Source organism: Perca flavescens, chromosome 22 (assembly GCF_004354835.1).
Source record: "Perca flavescens isolate YP-PL-M2 chromosome 22, PFLA_1.0, whole genome shotgun sequence".
NCBI classification, from domain to species: domain Eukaryota; kingdom Metazoa; phylum Chordata; class Actinopteri; order Perciformes; family Percidae; genus Perca; species Perca flavescens.
In genome coordinates, this window is record NC_041352.1 from 25,008,704 (window position 1) to 25,027,964 (window position 19,261).

Sequence of the window (19,261 nt, forward strand, 5' to 3'; positions counted from 1 at the left end):
ATGCCTCAGTGATGTGTATATTTGCCATTTAGTACCTGTATGCCTCAGTGATGTGTATATTTGCCATTTAGTACCTGTATGCCTCAGTAATGTGTATATTTGCCATTTAGTACCTGTATGCCTCAGTAATGTGTATATTTGCCATTTAGTACCTGTATGCCTCAGTAATGTGTATTTGCCATTTAGTACCTGTATGCCTCAGTGATGTGTATATTTGCCATTTAGTACCTGTATGCCTCAGTAATGTGTATATTTGCCATTTAGTACCTGTATGCCTCAGTGATGTGTATATTTGCCATTTAGTACCTGTATGCCTCAGTGATGTGTGTATTTTCCTGGTTGTTGTTTCAGATGAAGAAGCAGGTGATGAAATGCTGAGCGTCGCCTCTCCTCCCGTCTCTGCCGACAGCTCAACTCCTCACTGTAGTTGTTTAACACAAAGGTTTTAAAAATCACGTTAAAATCTAAAAAAAATTTAAATGTAACATGTATAGAAACATTATTTGTATACAAAGAATGGCACTGTGAAGATTTCATACTGCATTATACTGTTTAGTAAATGTCATGTAATGTGTATTTATATATTAAATGTATGTACAAATCATACAGTTCAATGGTTAGTTCACTGAAATTACAAAGAAAACTCAACTTCCCACTTTTATTTTCTCACTTATGAGTATCTAGACATGAATTTCTTACATGCATCTGGCATCCCAAAAGTTTTTTTTTTATATTTATTTTTGGAAGAATAAAAAATGGACTGATTAGCAAAGCCATTGCTAGTAGTAGTAGTTATCCATTTCTTTGTTTTATTGTGTGACTTAGGTGCTTTAAGTCACTGGTTCTCAAGCTTTTTTCATTAATGTTCCCCCTTTGAACAGCTTTTGTAAGCCTTGTACCCCCTAACCAGCTCAAATAATTTTTGGTAGAAAAAAAAAAAGTCTATAAAGAGGAAGAATACGGCGATGTAAATCTACATCGTATATTTAAACAGAAACAGTAAATGTTGATCAATAACCAGCTCTCAGTCTTTACCTTCTTGAGGGCGTGGTGTGTGAACCCATCAGGCCATTCTGATGGAAGACAGCTCAGAGGTGATTGGCCCACATGGAAGCTGAGTCACTGGAAAACTATCACTCGGTATCTTTAGTACACACTGTTCTTTTTTTACCTGAAACTAACCGCCAATTAAAGGGAGTGTCGGTGTTTGTGCGTGCGTGTATGTTCGTGTGTGTTTTTGTGTGTGTGTACACGTTTTTGTATGTGTATGTGTGAGTGCGTTTGTGTGTTTGTGCGCGTCCGTGTGTATGTGTGTTTGTGCGCATGTTTGTGCGCGTATGTGTGTGTGCGTGCACGTGTTTGTGTTTTTGTGTATGTGTGTGTGTGTGTGCGCGCGCACGCACGTGTTCGTGCGTTTGTGCGCGTGTTTTGTGTGTGTACGTGTGTTTGTGAGCGTGTTTGTGTTTTTGTGTGCGCGTGTTTGGTGTGTGTGCGCGCGTGTTTGTGTTATTGTGTGTGTGTTTGGTGTGTGTGCGTGCGTGTGTGTGCCACTTAAAATAGTGACTAAACAATTCAAATAGTTGGCAAAAGGTAATGATGACCATGTTGCAGTTATGTGAGAGTTCTTGTAAACCAGCACAGATGTTTAAACAGGCAGCCCAAAGTAATAATGACTCAACGGCTGAAATAGTTATAGAAATAAAATAATGGTTGAACCATTCAGCTTCACTCCAGGTTGTAGTAATATGACTGCTGCTGACCAGGTGGGGGCTAAAAGTGACAAAACAAATGTTTGTTGTTATTGTGTGTCAGTCTCTCTTTCACCAGCAGATGTCGCTTTCTGTCCGTTTCTGAAGCAACGAAGGGCCACAGGGCGGGTTAGTGATGGCGACAACACAGCACATTGTGTAAATGATGACTGAGACGATTGTGTTTGGAGTTAGGAATAAGCCATTATACAGATATGATCAATATATGAGAAATACGTTAGAAAAGAAATGGAGAAAATAAGAGAAGAAAAGGAGAACAATGAGAAAATGGGAGAAAATAGGGGGGAAATGGGAGAAGAGAGGGAGGAAATAGTGGGGAAATAGGGAGAGAAAAGGTAGAAAAAGGAGAAGAACAAGGGAGAAAAATATGAGGGGGAAGGTAGAGGAAATGTAGAAAAAAATAAAGATTAGAGAAAAAAGGGGAGAAAAAAAAAGGGGATTAAAGGGTCATACATGATCAATATAATAGTCAGAGTAGAATCTAAAATACCATAGCAGTAAGATAAGGTCATCAGACATCATGAACCACATAATCAATGGACAAATATCTTTGTTTTCTTCGGGATGATTGTAATGTTACACTGGCCGTCATTAAAGGCCAGCGAGCTAAATGTCAGCATCGTGCTTCTCTCTCTGCCATGCATAATTAAAATGTCAGATTAAGTGACTGAAACAACCAAGTACGCATGCGTCAGAGATATTGCAATATTTGTAGTTGATGCAGCTGTTTTGTGTAGCCATAATTGTAGTCCAATAAGAGATGAAATTCTCTGTGACGCTGATGCTGCATTCATGGAGTCCTGGTAAGCTCCGACGTTTCAGTGCCGAGGCTGAGAAGGTGAGCCCAGGGCGGCTATATTATGTTTTTAACTAATAGTGGCAGCAAAGTTTGCATGTTTTTATTTAATAAATCCATCAGTATACCATAATTCGAATCATTAATGTAATTATTAACTTTATGTGTCTAAGAGGTACGGTGGACCTGAAGGACAAAACGCGACAACATTTCAGAAAATACAACAGCAAAAGAGAAAACGCGTCAACATTTCACAAAACAATGAAAATAAATGTTTGCTTGAAAGTGTTTTCTGAAATGTTGTTGTGATTTCGTTTTTTTCTGTTGGGTTTTGTCCTCAGGGACACTGCAAAGATGTAAAGAAATAATAAAAATCACATATCAAGACTTAAATTACAACAGAAAATGCCCAGATCTTATTACACCAAAATAATGGAAGATCATAATGTATAACAATGTTCAGGGAAAGACAAAAGTCAATGGAGGTGCCTAATATTATTTAAATAGCCTTAATAAAGTTAATTAATTCGTCCCATGAGGAATAAAAACCTTGATTGATATATCATATATCATATAATTCCAGAGAGTGTATACAAAACCAAGAAGTAAATCTTAAAACAACAGATAATATAAAAGAATCATTTCAATCTCAAACATAGCATTTCATGTAAAGAAAATGGTGTAGATTGGGGAGTACTATATAAATAGACAGTTTAAAGGTAAAGTGACGTGTAATGAGCTCAAGAGTAAGTTTAAGATCTGAGTACTTCTTCCACCAAAACATTTCCTATTTCACTAACCCTGTTTAAAACTCCATTTGTTTGATCGTGTGCGCTTTTTTTGTTGTAACGTGCGTATTTCCGACGGTGCCTGAAGGCGGCATGATTCGGTGGCTGCTGAGCTGATCTTTGTGCGGTCGCAGTTAGCAACGGACAGCAAACACACACACACATACACACACAGAGGAGCGCGAGACGGCGAAGGAGGTAGCTTTTGGGCCCAAAAACTCACACATACAACGAGTATACAGTGACAGCGACGGCCTTAAAATGGTAAGAAGACGCTGCTGAGTTGTTATCGTTTTTTTTGTATGACAATCCATCCAGCCTAGAGCTAGCTGGCTAATGCTAAACGGTTAGCGAACTGTTTCCCTGACTCATTATTGAGCAGAAGCTAGGCTGCCATTTTACACCAACAACACAGGCAGTTGGTCTCTCTTAGCCACTGCGGTTAGCTTGGCCGAGACTGCATTCATGTTTAATATACTCCGAACAGTGCTTGTGTATCTAAACGAATACAAAAGGTGCTCCAATTAGAGATTGTATTTTGATTCAAAGCTCCGGCGCCGGGCAGCCAAGCTAACTGGCTAACCCGAGAAGCTAATGATAGCTAGCAGTGTTGCGTAGCAGTGTTTGACTCCATTTTTTTCACTTTCTAGGCCTGGAGATGTTTGGGAAATAGGAAGGAAAAAAGGGTACACACTCTATGATAAGACTAAATGACCAGGACCCCTCTGTTGGTGGAAAATATTGTTGATTGCTCACTGCCTCCTTGGTTTTTAAAGCTCCCATATTATGCTAATTTTCAGCTTCATACATGTGTTTTAGAGGATTTACTTGAGTGTGTTTACATGCATTAACGTTCAGAAAACACATTATTTTTCTTATACTGTTTGTCTAAATATACCTTTTATTCACTCCTGTCTAAAATACTCTGCTTTAGAGCCTGTCTCTTTAAGGCCCCCTCCGAAAAAAAAACCAGTCTGCTCTGATTGGTCAGTTTTCATGTCTTCCCCATCTACGCTCTCGGAGTCTCTGCACCATCATTGCAGCCGGGTAATGTTTGTAACGCCACTTTCTTTCTATATATAGTATAGATGTGACATCACAACCATACAGAAGTCCGGACAGCTCGTTTTTAAAGGCAGTTTCTGAACACTGTGTGCGTTTCTCTGTGGATTGACACTGATACTTTCACAGCATTTATATAGCACCTCTACCTGCTTTATAATTTAAAAAAAAGACACGCAACTATCACTTTCTACAATAAGAGACCATTGAAATGGAAAACAATCGCTGTTGGCATACCTGGTTGTTAGTTTTAAATTCATATCTATTCCTTTTTTTTTGTTAGGGAAGTTTGTAAATGCTTAACATTTATGGGGCAGTCATGTTAAATTGACAAGCCATAGATATTCAGTTTACTGTCACAGAGGAGCGAAGAAACTAGAAAATATTCACATTTAAATAAGATATACTTTATTGTCCCCAAAGGGAGTTTTCTTTTGGTCTCTGTCCTGTCTGATATCGTGTTTTAAACCTGATGTAGCCCAATATTTATATAAGAGTCGCGGCCAAAGCCGATTTGAAAGACTGCTGTTTGCCAGCAGCGATAAGCCCCGCCCACCGACTCTATACACAATGTGACTGGCCCGGTCAGATTTTGGTTTTTCCAGCTCGCAAGCCAACGGAAAGTTGCTAGACCCCCTAACTGCAAATTACATTTGCTGCCACTAAGATGCATCTAGATTTATAGGCTATTGTCTCTCTATACAGTCTTTATGTTGAGACATGAGGCTTAATTGAACATGTGTAGACCTGTTGTATCCCCTCAGAATTAACCTGATTCAGTAGGAGGATCTGTGTGTGTTAGTACAGGCCGTAGGGTGGGTGGGTGTTGGTTTTTAAAGAAGTAAAGAACATCTGCTGTAGGATGATCATTCTGCATGTATATTGTATACCATGATAAAAACAGCTACAGACTTCCCCAGTCTTGCATACATGGTTATAGAGAGGCTTATGCCTCATAACGTAACGTCTGCTCTGTCAAATCTTGTGGAATTAGTCAGTTTGATGAGAAGCATTCGTGTTCAGTCAACCTTTTTGTAGCCTAAAATAACACAAAAATACAGCACTGCTAGTTGTCTTTTTCTTTGAGTTTCATTGTTGTTTTCGGCGTTGGTGAATCGGTTTATGATAAGAGGACACGTGCACAGTTTATCGAAATAAAGAAATATTTCTGTCATTTGTCTGCTGCTCATTCGGTTTAAAAAAAAATCGTGAGAAAATCGTATCGTGGGCTTAAAACCGTGAAGCGTATGGAATCGTAAGTTGAGTGGACGGTTACATCACTAACATCTATTGATGGTAGTGAATGTTTATACTACATGGAGCCCATGTTGCCCTTTCGCAACAGCTTTCTCAACACATGCCGAGTCTAGTAGACTGATCCTTTCTCTGCTCAACATCATGCTGGCATGCATCAGTCTGAATTAGTGTTTGGCAGCGTCTAATGACTGGTGCTCCTTCTAGGGCAGCACTTTTGGCAAATCAGCAATATGTAAACCAGCTGAAAGGATGTGCGTGGTGATGACCCTGGGATAACGTTAGGGCTGCACCGAAGGAGGAAAATGTCTATAAGTCAGTCCTTCCAGAAAAATGTGGAGTTTTTTTTTGATTGTTGCGGGCCAATATCCTTGATTTATGCTGCACATTTTCTTAAAAAAAGCGATGGAATATGCTATATGATATTTATGCAATTTTATGTGATGAAATTAGAGATGGTCCGATACCACTTTTTTGCTTCCCGATTGCGATACCTGAACTTGCGTATTGGCCGATACCGAGTACCGATCCGATACCAGTGGATCATATATTGTATTATGTTTTAACAACTGTATACTAATATCCCTGTATGGATGTGATATTATTTCTATCTTTGTTGTCTGTCTGGCTCAGGTTAAACTCTTTGTAAAACATGAACAAACACAAACAATGAATGTCGTACAACTTTCTTTTATTCTCCAGTTTCACAGTCGGTTATAACGGTAAAAGAACATAAATAAACTACTTTAACGTAGATTTTCTTTAGGGCTTTATTACGTGGTATCAGATCGGTGCATAAACTCCAGTACTTACCGATACCAGCGTTTTAGGCAGTATCTCTAGATGAAATTGAGTGAACTTGCAAAAACTGCAGTTTGATGAAAAAGAGAAAAAAATGTAAATCGGCTAATTACGTCACTTCATAACGTCACTTCATAATGTTCCCATGGCAACAGGGGAAAATGGCTGCTCTTGTGTGAAGTAAACTCAACATTTTTCAACTTTCTGCTTAGATATATTATGGGACTTTTTTGCAACAAAAATGCGGGGATTATGAAAGACATGCAAGACACGCATATTTTGCGCGGAAATCGTCAATTGATGCGGCGAAAGTGCGGTGTATTTTAAAAATGCCCCCCATATAAATATGCGAACTTTGGCTGATTATGCGTTGAATTACGCGATCGCATAATCACGTTTTTCTGGAGGGACTGAATTGAGATTATTTTGACTGATACCGCGATTTGATTCACGATATTGGAGAGAATGATAATTTTTGCCTCATTATTCTCATTTTCATTGAAAAATATTGAAATTAAAATGATTTAAAGATTATTTTTTAGGGGCTTTTCCCTTTTTTATTCGATAGTGACGGTGGATGGACAGGAAAGGGAAGATAGACAGAGAGTTTGACACGTAGAGCTGGGCGATTTGTTTCCCTAAAAAAATCTACGATTTCCTTTATAAAAAAACTCGATATTCGATTTCCCCCCCTTCCATTTAAAACAAAATAACTGCGAACTGTAAATATATTTTAAAAATATATATTTATTGTATTTAATTAAAGTGCATCAACAGAAACAAAATTGCAAAGGCAAACCTAAGTGAAAAGTCACTGAGCAGTGTGCAACAAAGATTGTTAAACATCCAAATTATTTATTATTGCATATTTATAATTATTTATTATTTGATTTTTTGAAAATATGATTCGATTTGACCTACCTACTCGATTTTTAAATCAAATCGATTTTTTTCCCAGCCCTAATGACACGCAGCAAAGGGCCGCAGGTCGGATTCCCTGATACCACTTTTTTGCTTCCCGATTCCGATACCTGAACTTGCGTATCGGCCGATACCGAGTACCAATCCGATATATTTCATTATGTTTTAACAGCTGTATACTACTATCCCTGTATGGATGTGATATGATTTCTATCTTTGTTGTCGGTCTGGTTCAGGTTACAAAGGCACAAACAATGAATGCCGTAGAACTTTCTTTTATTCTCCAGTTTGACAGTCAGTTATAACGAAAAAAGAACATAAATAAACTACTTTTAATGTAGATTTTCTTTAGGGCTTTATTACGTGGTATCGGATCGGTGCATAAACTCCAGTACTTCCCGATACCGATACCAGCGTTTTAGGCAGTATCGGAGCCGATACTGGTATCGGAACATCTCTATTAATTACTCATTTCCAAGAAACTTCTGAGCACATTTATGGTAAACACAAGATTTAAAGTGGTGCTTTTGCAGGATTAATTGTGGAGAAACTCAGTTTTACAGATGGTTAATTAACTACATTTATATTGTGCTTTTCTAGTGTTAACCACCTCTCAAAGCGCACAGCTCTGTCGATTAAATCAACTAATCGGTTAGTCGACTAAGAATTTCTTTAGTTGAGGACAGCCTTAGTGTTAACGCGTTCAAAGAGAAAGAAGTGAAGAGAAACTGATACCTGCTGGAGTCCAACGCCGGGCAGCGAGGCCATCCCTGCCTTCAAAAAAAAAATGCCATTGTGGACACGTACCATTACAAGCATGTCAGCAGATAATATTATCGCCATATTTAACAACGGTAACGCGTATTTTACTGATATCGTGCAAGCACTACTCATCACTGAGATTCATCTAAGGAGTTATTGCTTTAAGGAAAGGAGATTGAATCCTAGAATGACATTGTGTGTGTTTTGTTTGTGTTTGAGATGTAGGCTATTGGGTTGTTGAGTCTGGCCAGGACACACGGTGACCAGGGTAATCCCATTTACCAGGCGGAGCTTTTTTCCCCACGAGCATTGCTATCTCTCTGTCTTTCTCTCTGTGTCTCTATCTCTCTCTTTCTGTGTCTCTCTCTGTCTCTCTCTGTCTCTCTCTCTGTCTCTATCTCTGTCTCTCTCTCTGTCTCTATCTCTGTCTCTCTCTCTGTCTCTATCTCTGTCTCTCTCTCTATCTCTGTCTCTCTCTGTCTCTATCTCTCTCTATCTCTGTCAGTCTCTTTGTTTCCCTGTCAGTCTCTCTCTCTTTCTGTGTCTCAATGTCAGTCTCTCTCTTTCTCTCTCTCCCTCTCTCTCACTCTCTGTCAGACTCTCTCTCTCCCTCTTTCTTACTCTCTGTCAGTCTCTCTCTAGCTCTCTCTCACTCTCTGTCAGTCTCTCTCTCTCCCTCTCTCTCACTCTCTGTCAGTCTCTCTCTCTCCCTCTCTCTCACTCTCTGTCAGTCTCTCTCTCTCCCTCTCTCTCACTCTCTGTCAGTCTCTCTCTAGCTCTCTCTCCCTCTCTGTCAGTCTCTCTCTAGCTCTCTCTCACTCTCTGTCAGTCTCTCTCTCTCCCTCTCTCTCACTCTCTGTCAGTCTCTCTCTTTCTCTCTCCCTCTCTCTCACTCTCTGTCAGTCTCTCTCTCTCCCTCTCTCTCACTCTCTGTCAGTCTCTCTCTAGCTCTCTCTCCCTCTCTCTCACTCTCTGTCAGTCTCTCTCTAGCTCTCTGTCAGTCTCTCTCTCTCTCTGTGTCTCTCTCTGTCAGTCTCTCTCCCTCCTCTCTCTCTCTCTCTCTCTCTCTCTCTCTCTCTCTCTCTCCACCACTCCCTGCATCCTTCCCTTTCAGACACACTCTGGTTCCTGAGTAGTTGCCATACCTAATGGCCTACAAGTGCAGTAAAGACTTACTCAGTGAAGGAGAGTAGCAGCCAGCAGCTGATTGCCGCTGAGGTTTAGCTGTCCGGGTTTGTCTGCCGACCACTTCGGCACATAAATCACCAAGAAGTCCTATTTTTCAAGTCCTCTCTTTTAATGTAGACAGCAGATAGCAGGGTAAGAATTCAATTTGCAGGCCTTTTTAATTTAAATGTAAAGAAATACATTTGCATTGCACACTAAACAATATCTTTTAATTTAGACTTCAATACCGGTTCCTGAATGATACTTTTTTTCAACACCAATTTTATTAAATCTGTTTTAACATTACACATTTCGTGAAAAAAATAATTTGGTTTTATTTGTACAGTTTCTTGTAAATTAGTGTGTTTTTCCTTGATACTTCGCCAACACCAACCACCACAACTTTTTAGGCACATCAAGCATGCTGCATGCTTATTGGCACACAGACGTTGACCAGATTAACCCCTTAGGTAGAGCTGGGTGACATGGAGAAAATCAATTATCACAATAGTTTTGTCATCAGATGCATCACTGTCGGTACTGTGATAATCAGTAATGTGGATACAATGACTTGGTGGTTTAAGGCAAATAATAGCTGGAACAGTCTGGTGGGTTCAGAAAGTCACACCGCTTTGCTGTAATGCAGCCTTTAAAACCAGGAAAAAACTACGTATAAACGTGTTATATTACGATATCCAAAATTGAATCTAATTCGATACCCAGCAGGGTTCAACGCTAAGGTTTCATTTCACTTGTCCAGTCGGGCAAGTGAAAAAAAGTCTACTTGCCCAAAGTCAATTTTTTTCCCCTATACACATTTTTCCCCTTGAGGGGAAAAAGTCAAAAAAATTGTTTCAGAAATAAATAAAACAAAAAAAATGTCAGGGCAGGTGGGTTGTTATATTTACTTCCCCCGACGTGGCTGTTTACTTTCCCCGGGCCCTTAATGTTGAATCTGTAAACCTGACAGCTCTGAAGACGGAGAGTGTAGGTATATGTAAGGAGATAACATAAGCACAGGCTAATTACTGATCACTAACATGCTAGTTAACATTAGTAATTAAATCTAAACAGATAATGTAAGTCCAAACTGCCTGTGATCTTCTCCTGTACTATACGGTAATTCCTCTACTGTGTGACAGTAAGTCTCGTGGTTATGACACAATCGTTAGCCTATTTTTATTAAAGCGTCTGCTACGGAGCCATAACGTGAGCTACAAGGTGATGGAGCCTTTTTTTAAATGTTTTTTTTCAGTTCCAAGGCTGTTTTTTAGTAAATCTATCGCTGACAGCGCTGTACTGTTCCTCTTTATATACACTTTTATCTTTTTTTTTTTTTTTTTTTTCTTACGAAAATGATTAGCGCTGGTACTTGCCTTTTAAAGAAACTATTCAGAAGGGGTACGTTATTGACAGAAAGTTTGAGAACCAGTGCCGTAGAGAGACGTGTATCTAATAGCTTCTGCTGTGGGAATCTGAAATCTGATCCCGGTGCTGCTGTCAAGGGCACCTTTCTTTCTTTCTGAATAGAAGCACAAGAGACGGGGGGGGGGGGTGAACGCTCTACCTTGTGTAGCCGAGCGGCTACTCGTTTTTAGGTATTGTCTGCCCCAGTTGCCATGGCAACTGCTGGAGCACCTCAGGTAGGTGGCTTAAGGGCTGAGTTTTAGTGATTGTGTGATGGAGAGGAGCAGAGGCAGAAACCGGTGACCGAAACTGGACTCTGCATCCATCACCATCATCCGTATTATGAAAGAAAGTTTAAAAACTTGTGTGATGTCTGCTTTGTTAAATGTGAATATTGTTCATCTTGGGCTTTCTGTTAAGAGGGAAAATCCATTTTTTTCCCCCCCAGATTTCTCTTCAACCCTAAAAGACATTTCTGATCCCAGCGTCTGAGAGGGACTTAGATTATTTAAGTGGCATGTGGCACGTGCCAGTGACATGTACTTCCTTATGCAAATTGCGATTGTGTGTGAATTGACGCCGAAGCAGTAAAAGGAAGAATGTGTGTCTGTATGAGGGAAACACACAGAGACTTTCACCCCAGAGACCTCAGCTTTTCTTAGACATGAGTAGAGGAGGCGCCAAGGAACAAAGGTTGGGAACCACTGGACTAATCGACAAGGAGGGAGCAGCCCTAGTTATTTTATATATTTTACGTAAAATCAAATGTTGTAAGTTATATTTTACGTATTATGGTGAAGGACATGCCACTTGAAAATCTACCTCCTACGGCAGCGTCTGATGCTTACAGCAGGTGAAGCAAGAAGGCCCTTTGGCTGTTGGTTGGGGAACAGCGACAGCAGAGAGCAGCAGCAGTGCTGTGGTCAGTCTGTGGGGGGGAAGCTGGAGACTGAGTTTGGGCGTGGAGAGGTCGACAGGTTTAAGTGACCGATGGAGGTCCAGGTCTTGATGTTTTTCTGGAGCTTTCCTTCCGTCTCGGTGCGTCTCTTTATCATCGTTCCCTGAGTGAGTGTTGCTTGGAGAACTAGAAGTAGAAAATGTACTGCAGTATCTGAATTGAAAAAACATACTTGTACTGTCCAGTGTTTTCCCTAGCTTTGTGAAAGACTAAGGCCGGTTACATACTGGCTGTGTGTGTGTGTATAAATAAATAAATAAATAAATAAATAAATAAAATGGACCAATAGATCCCGTTGCTCTGGACGGAGACCAGTGAAGGATATTAGAAGCACTTTTCCGGTGATCTCTTCCTTTACTGAGCAGCCTCCAACTGAGCTTGAAGACGTAGATGTGACGTGAGCAACCTGTCTGAAAGTGTTTAAGTCTTCAGGTAGAGAAATCTCAATCATTCCCAATCTTACAGAGACGGAGAGTGTAGGTATATGTAAGGAGATAACATAGACACAGGCTAATTACTGATCACTAACATGCTAGTTAACATTAGTAATGAAACCTAAACAGCTAATGGAAGTCGAAACTGCCTGTGAGCTTCTCCTGTACTATACGGTAATTCCTCTACTGTGTGAAACAACCTATTTTTATAAAAGCGTCTGCTACGGAGCCATAACGTGAGCTACAAGGTAATGGAGCCTTTTATACATTGTCGTGTTTCTTTAGAAATAAACAACGGACAAATAGTCTTTAAACGCTTCAGATGTAAAGTTATTCGCTGTCAAAGTGATGTAAAAAAAAAAAAAAATGGCCGTCAGTGGAATGCTAACAGGAGGTGATGCCTTGGTAGCAACAAAATGGCGCCCTAGGAGGTTCGAGTTCTGAAGCGAAGCTTACCCCCCCCTTGGTCTTTACACACCAGAAAGGTGTCTGTCTGCTGCTGCTAGCCTTGTCTGGACACATGGATGTTTCCCATTGATAAAATGAAATACCATGTTAAACATAAATATATTTCGATCTGATTACAGCAAAGGCAACGTCTGCAGTATTGACGGTAAAATAGGCTCCAGAATATTTCCTTCTGTATTGACCGGTGCAATGTTTTTTTTTTCATTACATTTATATATCTGCATTTATATCAAAACCTAGAGACTTTCAAACATCAAAATGTCATTTATTAATATGTATTCGTGTCTAAACGACATATAAACATCTTTTCCTATTCCATTTTTGGAATTGCGTGTCGCGTGAAAAATAGGCGTTGGTCCTATTTTCTAGCATGCACGCGTTTTCGGTGCCTGAGACGTGCGTCTCACGCAGGCAGTGTGGAAGCTCTAACCTGTTAACATGGGAGCCGAAATATACACGGACACGCAGCTGCCACGCCACGCAGGCAGTGTGGAACCGGCCTAACGTGCACATATTTTGCGGAGGTTTTAAGGCACCCTTCCTTAAGAAAATGTTACATTATGCAATTTCCCAGTACATTTTTCATCTCTTTGTAGTCATGTTGTGTCTCTTTTTGGTCGTTATTGTTTACTTTAGGCGTTGTTTTTGGATCTCTGTGGTCATTCGGCGTCTGTTTGTGTCTCTTTGTCGTGGTTTTGCATCTCTTTTACACCTCATTTTGGACCATATCTGTGTCTGACGTTGGAAAAGCTAGAGCAGAGAATAAATAAATCACTCTCAAAAAGCTTAAACTTGCTAAAGAAGTCCCAACTAAAGTCATTAGAGCCGAGAAAAGTCTTTTTACTCACATTTAATTGGCTTAAGTGGCTCTGGTGCTGCACCTAAACCCTTATACTGGCGGGGGAAATCCTGCTGTCATTACTTGTCATCTTTTGTGAAATTTCTCTCCCTAGTAGTCGGTCACTTTGACAGACGGGCGGCTGGTTTCCTCCCCCTGGCCAGAGCCGTCCGGTCCTGGAGGAAGGGGGGAACAAGTTGCTTCTTTTCTTTGTCTTGTACGATAGTACGTTTTTTTAATAGTGTTCGCTTTTTGACGGTTGATCACACGAAACAAGTAGGGCTGTCCTTGACTAAAGAAATTCTTAGTTGACTAACACTTATAGGATTTTGTCGACTAATCGATTAGTTGATTTAATCGACAGAGCTGTGCACTTTGAGAGGTGGTTAAGACTAGAAAAGCACAATATAAATGTAGTTAATTAACCATCTGTAAAACTGAGTTTCTCCACAATTAATCCTGCAAAAGCACCACTTTAAATCTTGTGTTTACCATAAATGTGCTCAGAAGTTTCTTGGAAATGAGTAATTAAGCATAAAAAAATCTTAGTCGACTAAGACCAAAACGACCGATTAGTCGACTAATTGACTAAGAGGTGGCAGCCCTAGAAACGAGCAATTTCAAGATCTTTCTTTTGGGCTTTTGAGACATTTTCATGGCCATTTCTTGCCATTTTTTTATAGTGCTTTCTGCAACACAATTTAAATTAAATGCTAATTATTTTTAGCTGCAGCTTTTAGTAGTTGCATTCTAACGGTGTAAACAAAAAGCTTCCTTTTATCAGAACATGCAGAGTAGCTAAATATAGTAAGGTGTCAATATCAACTTGGCACAAACTTAAAAAGAATTCGCTCTTTAAAACATTTTAGTCACTGACTCCGCTCGGACGTCAAAGCGTTCGGTCACTGTCCGGCATCAACAGGGACAGGAAAGTCGCTCGGCTTCCTCCCCTCTTCCACTAACAGACCATTGGGCTCGGGTCACGTCCGGAGTCTCTGGCCCGAATAGCTGTGAATGGCCAGAGACGGGCAGCGCTGCATGCCTGCTCCGTCTAAATATAGCAGCGCTGCCTACACGTTCACTGCAGCTTCTACCCATATACACCCTCCTCTCTTCTTTTTTTTTTTATTCGCTCTGCTTCTTTTAGGCTGCGTTTACACAGCAAGGCCTCTGGTTTTCCTTTTTTTTTTTTTTTATTCTCAGATGTAGTGTAGAGATGTTCCGATACCGATACCAGTATGGGCTCCGATACCGCCTAAAACGCTGGTATCGGTATCGGGAAGTACAGGAGTTTATGCACAGATCCGATACCACCTAATAAAGCCCTAAAGAAAATCTATGTTAAAGTAGTTTATGTTATTTTTCCGTTATAACTGACTGTCAAACTGGAGAATAAAAGAAAGTTCTGGGGCATTCATTGTTTGTGTTTGTTCATGTTTCACAAAGAGTTTAACCTGAGCCAGACCGACAACAAAGATAGAAATAATATCACATTCATACAGGGATAGTAGTATACAGCTGTTAAAACATAATGAAATATATGACACTCTGGTATCGGATCGGTACTCGGTATCGGCCGATACACAAGTTCAGGTATCGGAATCGGTATCGGGAAGCAAAAAAGTGGTATCGGGCCATCTCTAATGCCGTGTCATGTTATTATTTAACACCATTACTCATTGACTTTTGTAAAAGATTAGGGCTGCCACCTCTTAGTCGATTAGTCATTTTTTTATGCTTATTCATGCTTAATTACTCATTTCTAAGAAACTTCTGAGCACATTTATGGTAAACACAAGATCTAAAGTGGTGCTTTTGCAGGATTAATTGTGGAGAAACTCAGTTTTACAGATGGTTAATTAACTACATTTATATTGTGCTTTTCTAGTCTTAACCACCTCTCAAAGCGCACAGCTCGGTCAATTAAATCAACTAATCGATTAGTCGACAAAATCCTATAAGTGTTAGTCGACTAAGAATATCTTTAGTCGAGGACAGCCCTAGAAAAGATGTTGCAATTATTGAATTACATCTTGGCTATAAAAATGTTTCCAGTGAACTTCTGCTGAGAATTGTACAAGCAAGAAGCAACTAGGGCTGCACAGTTAATCGCAGTTTTATCGTAATCGCTATATGGACTAGAGCAATATCCAAATCGCAATTTGTTGTAAAAGGCAAAATATGTGTCAAGCCGTTCTGAATGAAGTATTGTGGGTCTGCAGAGATGTCCCGGCCTACGTATACTATCCTACAGACTACAGAAAACATCTTGGTTTGGTGCAGATCCTCGCAAAAATCACACTATAATCATTTTACTATTTTAAGATTTAATATTAGTCAGTGAAAATGAGAATAATGATACAAGCATGATCATATCCTTCAATATGGTGAGTCATATTGCAATCGCAATATCAGTCAAATAATCGCAATGACATATTTTCCTCATATCATGCAGCTCTAGAAGCAACCCTCAAATATATTTTACAATGCATCAGGTTAAGAACTGACTCCACCCCAAGAAGTGAGTTTAAAATACTTCTTACTTATACATCCATGGTGAAAAGGCAGATGTATTTAAAGATCGATTTCTGGATTTGATTAATCTATCAGATCACTCAAACTCGGATCGATTTTCAATTGGAGGAGTGATTATTTAAACCCAGTCCTGTTCGTTGAGTCATAAATACCAAATGCATTCAATTAATACATTAACAGTTTTGCCGGTGACACCAGAAAGTAGAGCTGGTCGAAATGGGAAAAATCTAATATCACGATATTGTTGACCAAATACCTCTATCGATATTGCGGCGATATTGTAGGGTTGACAATTGGTGCTTACAAAAAAATATTTACACAATGACATTTTTGATAAATAATCATCAGTAATGTGGATATAATAACTAAGTGGGTTAAGGCAAATAATAGAAAAGCTAGAACAGGCTGGTAAATTTAACAAAGGACATCACTTTACTGTAACGCAGCCTTTAAAACCAGGAAAAGACACTTATGTCATATCAGGATATTAAGATATCCAAAATCGAAGCTGATATCTAGTCTCATATCACGATATTGATATAATAGCAATATATTGCCCAGCTCTACCAGAAAGTATAAAATCCCACCACTGCTTTGGGACGCCATCGTAACCATACATAACTAGTGTGTGTGTGTGTGTGTGTGTGTGTGTGTGTGTGTGTGTGTGTGTGTGATTTTGATCTCATTAGCACTTCTCCTCTTGTCCTGACCGTGGGGATGAAATTACAGCTTCAGGTCTGTCAGTTAGCCTTAATGATGCATCCTCCTTGGACTTTCTAATCCTGATCTCATATTCTATATCAATTTGGGGAGTGGGGGGATCAAATGCCAACAAAACACCTGAAATTTTGTAAGAAAGTTATTTTGATGAAACTGGGGGGGAAAGCAGCACTAAGTTTTAGCAACATGACAAAAAAAGTGAAAACACCTTGAACTGTGAAATGTCCTTTCATACTTGAACTTTTTTTTTTTTTTCTTTTCATTCAGAACACAAGATAAGAGTTGACTTGCAAAACGTAATGCGCAAACTTATCGTTTTTCTCAACAACATTGTTTTTGTGACCCTTTTTAGGAGCCGAAAACGCTATCCAAATTCAATTCATTGCACAGCCGTAAGTGGAAGTTAAGTAAAATTGGCTCGGAGCGTCCGAAAAGGGAACTTGGGAGATAAGGGAGACTGGGCCCGGCGGAGGAAATGAGGGGGGTTGTTGAAGTGGACTAATCCGTTATTAGCAGAGTGACGTCGGGGTTGGTCAGCTCCGTGTCTACAGGGATCAGAGCCAGGTGTCGGCACGTAATGGGGATCGACCGAGACCGTTTTTTTTCAAGGCCGATACCTATTATTAGAAGTTAATGAAACGGATAACCGATTTTACAGTGAAAATGAAAATCATGAAGTCAAAATCAAGATTTTGGAATGTTACAAACTCCCAACACCAAATGCTTTGTTTAAAATGCTTTCAGTAATTATTGAATAAATGGAATAGACTTTGAGTTGTCATTGTGAGGTAGAACCAGACAAACGAAATTTGCTTTTGCAAAAAACAATACTCTCTTTCATATACACACTCGCACAATAAATGAAATAAGAAAAATGTAAAGAAACATTGCAGTCCCATTGCATAGAATCCCTATCTAGAAAGTGCAACTGTGCTGGCTGATGCGTGGGGGGGGGTAGAAGATGGATATCCGAACCGAGCCCGACTGTGCCAGCCGGGTTCGGACAGATATTTAGAAATGTTGTTCGGTTTGGGCTCGGTCACATCAGCGCGATAAGGCATTGAACATTTAAATTTTAAAATGTCTTATTATGTAGGTGAGCGCCTGTGTTAACGTGCGCTTGTTGCCCCCCTGTGTGCGCTGATGAGCTCATCTGTTGACTAGGGCTGTGCTCGATTTGAAGAAATTCTTAGTCGACTAACACTCGTTCAACTGTACCGACTAATCAATTAATTAAATTTTATTTATAGTATCAAATCATAACATAGGTTATCTCGAGACACTTTACAGATAGGGTAGGTCTAGACCACACTCTATAATTTACAAAGCCCCAACAATTCCAACAATTACAGTAATTCCCTCAACAGCAAGCAGTGCAACAGTGGCGAGAAAAAACTCCCTCTTGGGAAGAAACCTCGGACAGACCCAGGCTCTTGGTAGGTGGTGTCTGACGGGCCGGTTGGGGGGGTTGGATTAGTTGATTTAATCAACCGCTCTGTAAATCGGAGTTTCTCCACCAAGAGTCATGCAAAAGGATGCATATATTGAATAAGATAATAGCCTCCTTTGCATATTTAAACACATTCCAGAAAACGTGTAATACAACAAATAATTGCTTTAATGAAAGTAATCAAACTAGGTTTCACGGTGATATCTGTTAGGTAAAATGTCAACCCTTAATTCTTGTGTTTACCAGAGATGTGCTCGTACGATTCTTGGAAATAAGTCATTCAGCATGAAAAAAAAGCATCAAACATGACTAATGGACTAAAGAGATCTAAGTTGACCAAGACCAAAACGACTGATTGGTCGACTAATCGACTCAGAGGGAGCAGCCCTACTGTTGACATTTCTGAATGCCTTCATACAGTTGCTGAATAAAAGCTCTCCACACAAACAAACGTACGTGCGTTATTAGTATGAGGAAAAAGAACGAGATTTTAACTGGGTCGGGCTCGGACAGAAAAATGCGGCCCGATCCGCACTCTAGTGATGGCCCACCGAGATGTAGCCGAGCCAAAGTGGAACACTTTTTAATTTATTGACTTTATCGGTTATCGGGTAAATGAAACGTCGATACAGAAAATCTGCAAACTGCCAAAACACTGACTGATAATCGGCAGTTATCTGAATATGTTTGAAGGGTGTCATCTCGGGCTTTGGGAAACACTGATTTGACTTTTTTTTTTTTTTTTTTTAAACCATTTTATAGACCAAACAACTAGGGCTGCCACCTCTTAGTCGACTAATCGGTTGTTTTGGTCTTAGTCGACTAAGATTTCTTTAGTCGATTAGTCATTTTTTATGCTTATTCATGCTTAATTATTTATTTCCAAGAAACTTCTGAGCACATTTATGGTAAACACAAGATTTAAAGTGGTGCTTTTGCAGATTAATTGTGGAGAAACTCAGTTTTACAGATGGTTAATTAACTACATTTATATTGTGCTTTTCTAGTGTTAACCACCTCTCAAAGCTCACAGCTCTGTCAATTAAATCAACCAATCGATTAGTCGACAAAATCCTATAAGTGTTAGTCGACTAAGAATTTCTTTAGTCGAGGACAGCCCTGCAAACAACT

General features: G+C 39.7%; 2 protein-coding genes across 2 annotated transcripts in view; both read left to right on the forward strand.

Annotated features, from left to right (window-relative positions):
* zgc:194621 (uncharacterized) overlaps nucleotides 1-521 on the forward strand; it is a 7,655-nt gene extending 7,134 nt beyond the window's left edge. The window contains exon 5 of the mRNA XM_028569287.1: nucleotides 352-521. Within this exon, the coding sequence (XP_028425088.1) occupies nucleotides 352-378 (27 nt within the window). The 3' untranslated portion in view covers nucleotides 379-521. The remainder of the gene's footprint in view (nucleotides 1-351) is intronic.
* Nucleotides 522-3,422: 2,901 nt separating this feature from the next.
* LOC114549315 (cullin-1) overlaps nucleotides 3,423-19,261 on the forward strand; it is a 44,387-nt gene continuing 28,548 nt past the window's right edge. The window contains exon 1 of the mRNA XM_028569567.1: nucleotides 3,423-3,617. The gene's annotated coding sequence lies outside the window, so the exon portion shown is untranslated. The remainder of the gene's footprint in view (nucleotides 3,618-19,261) is intronic.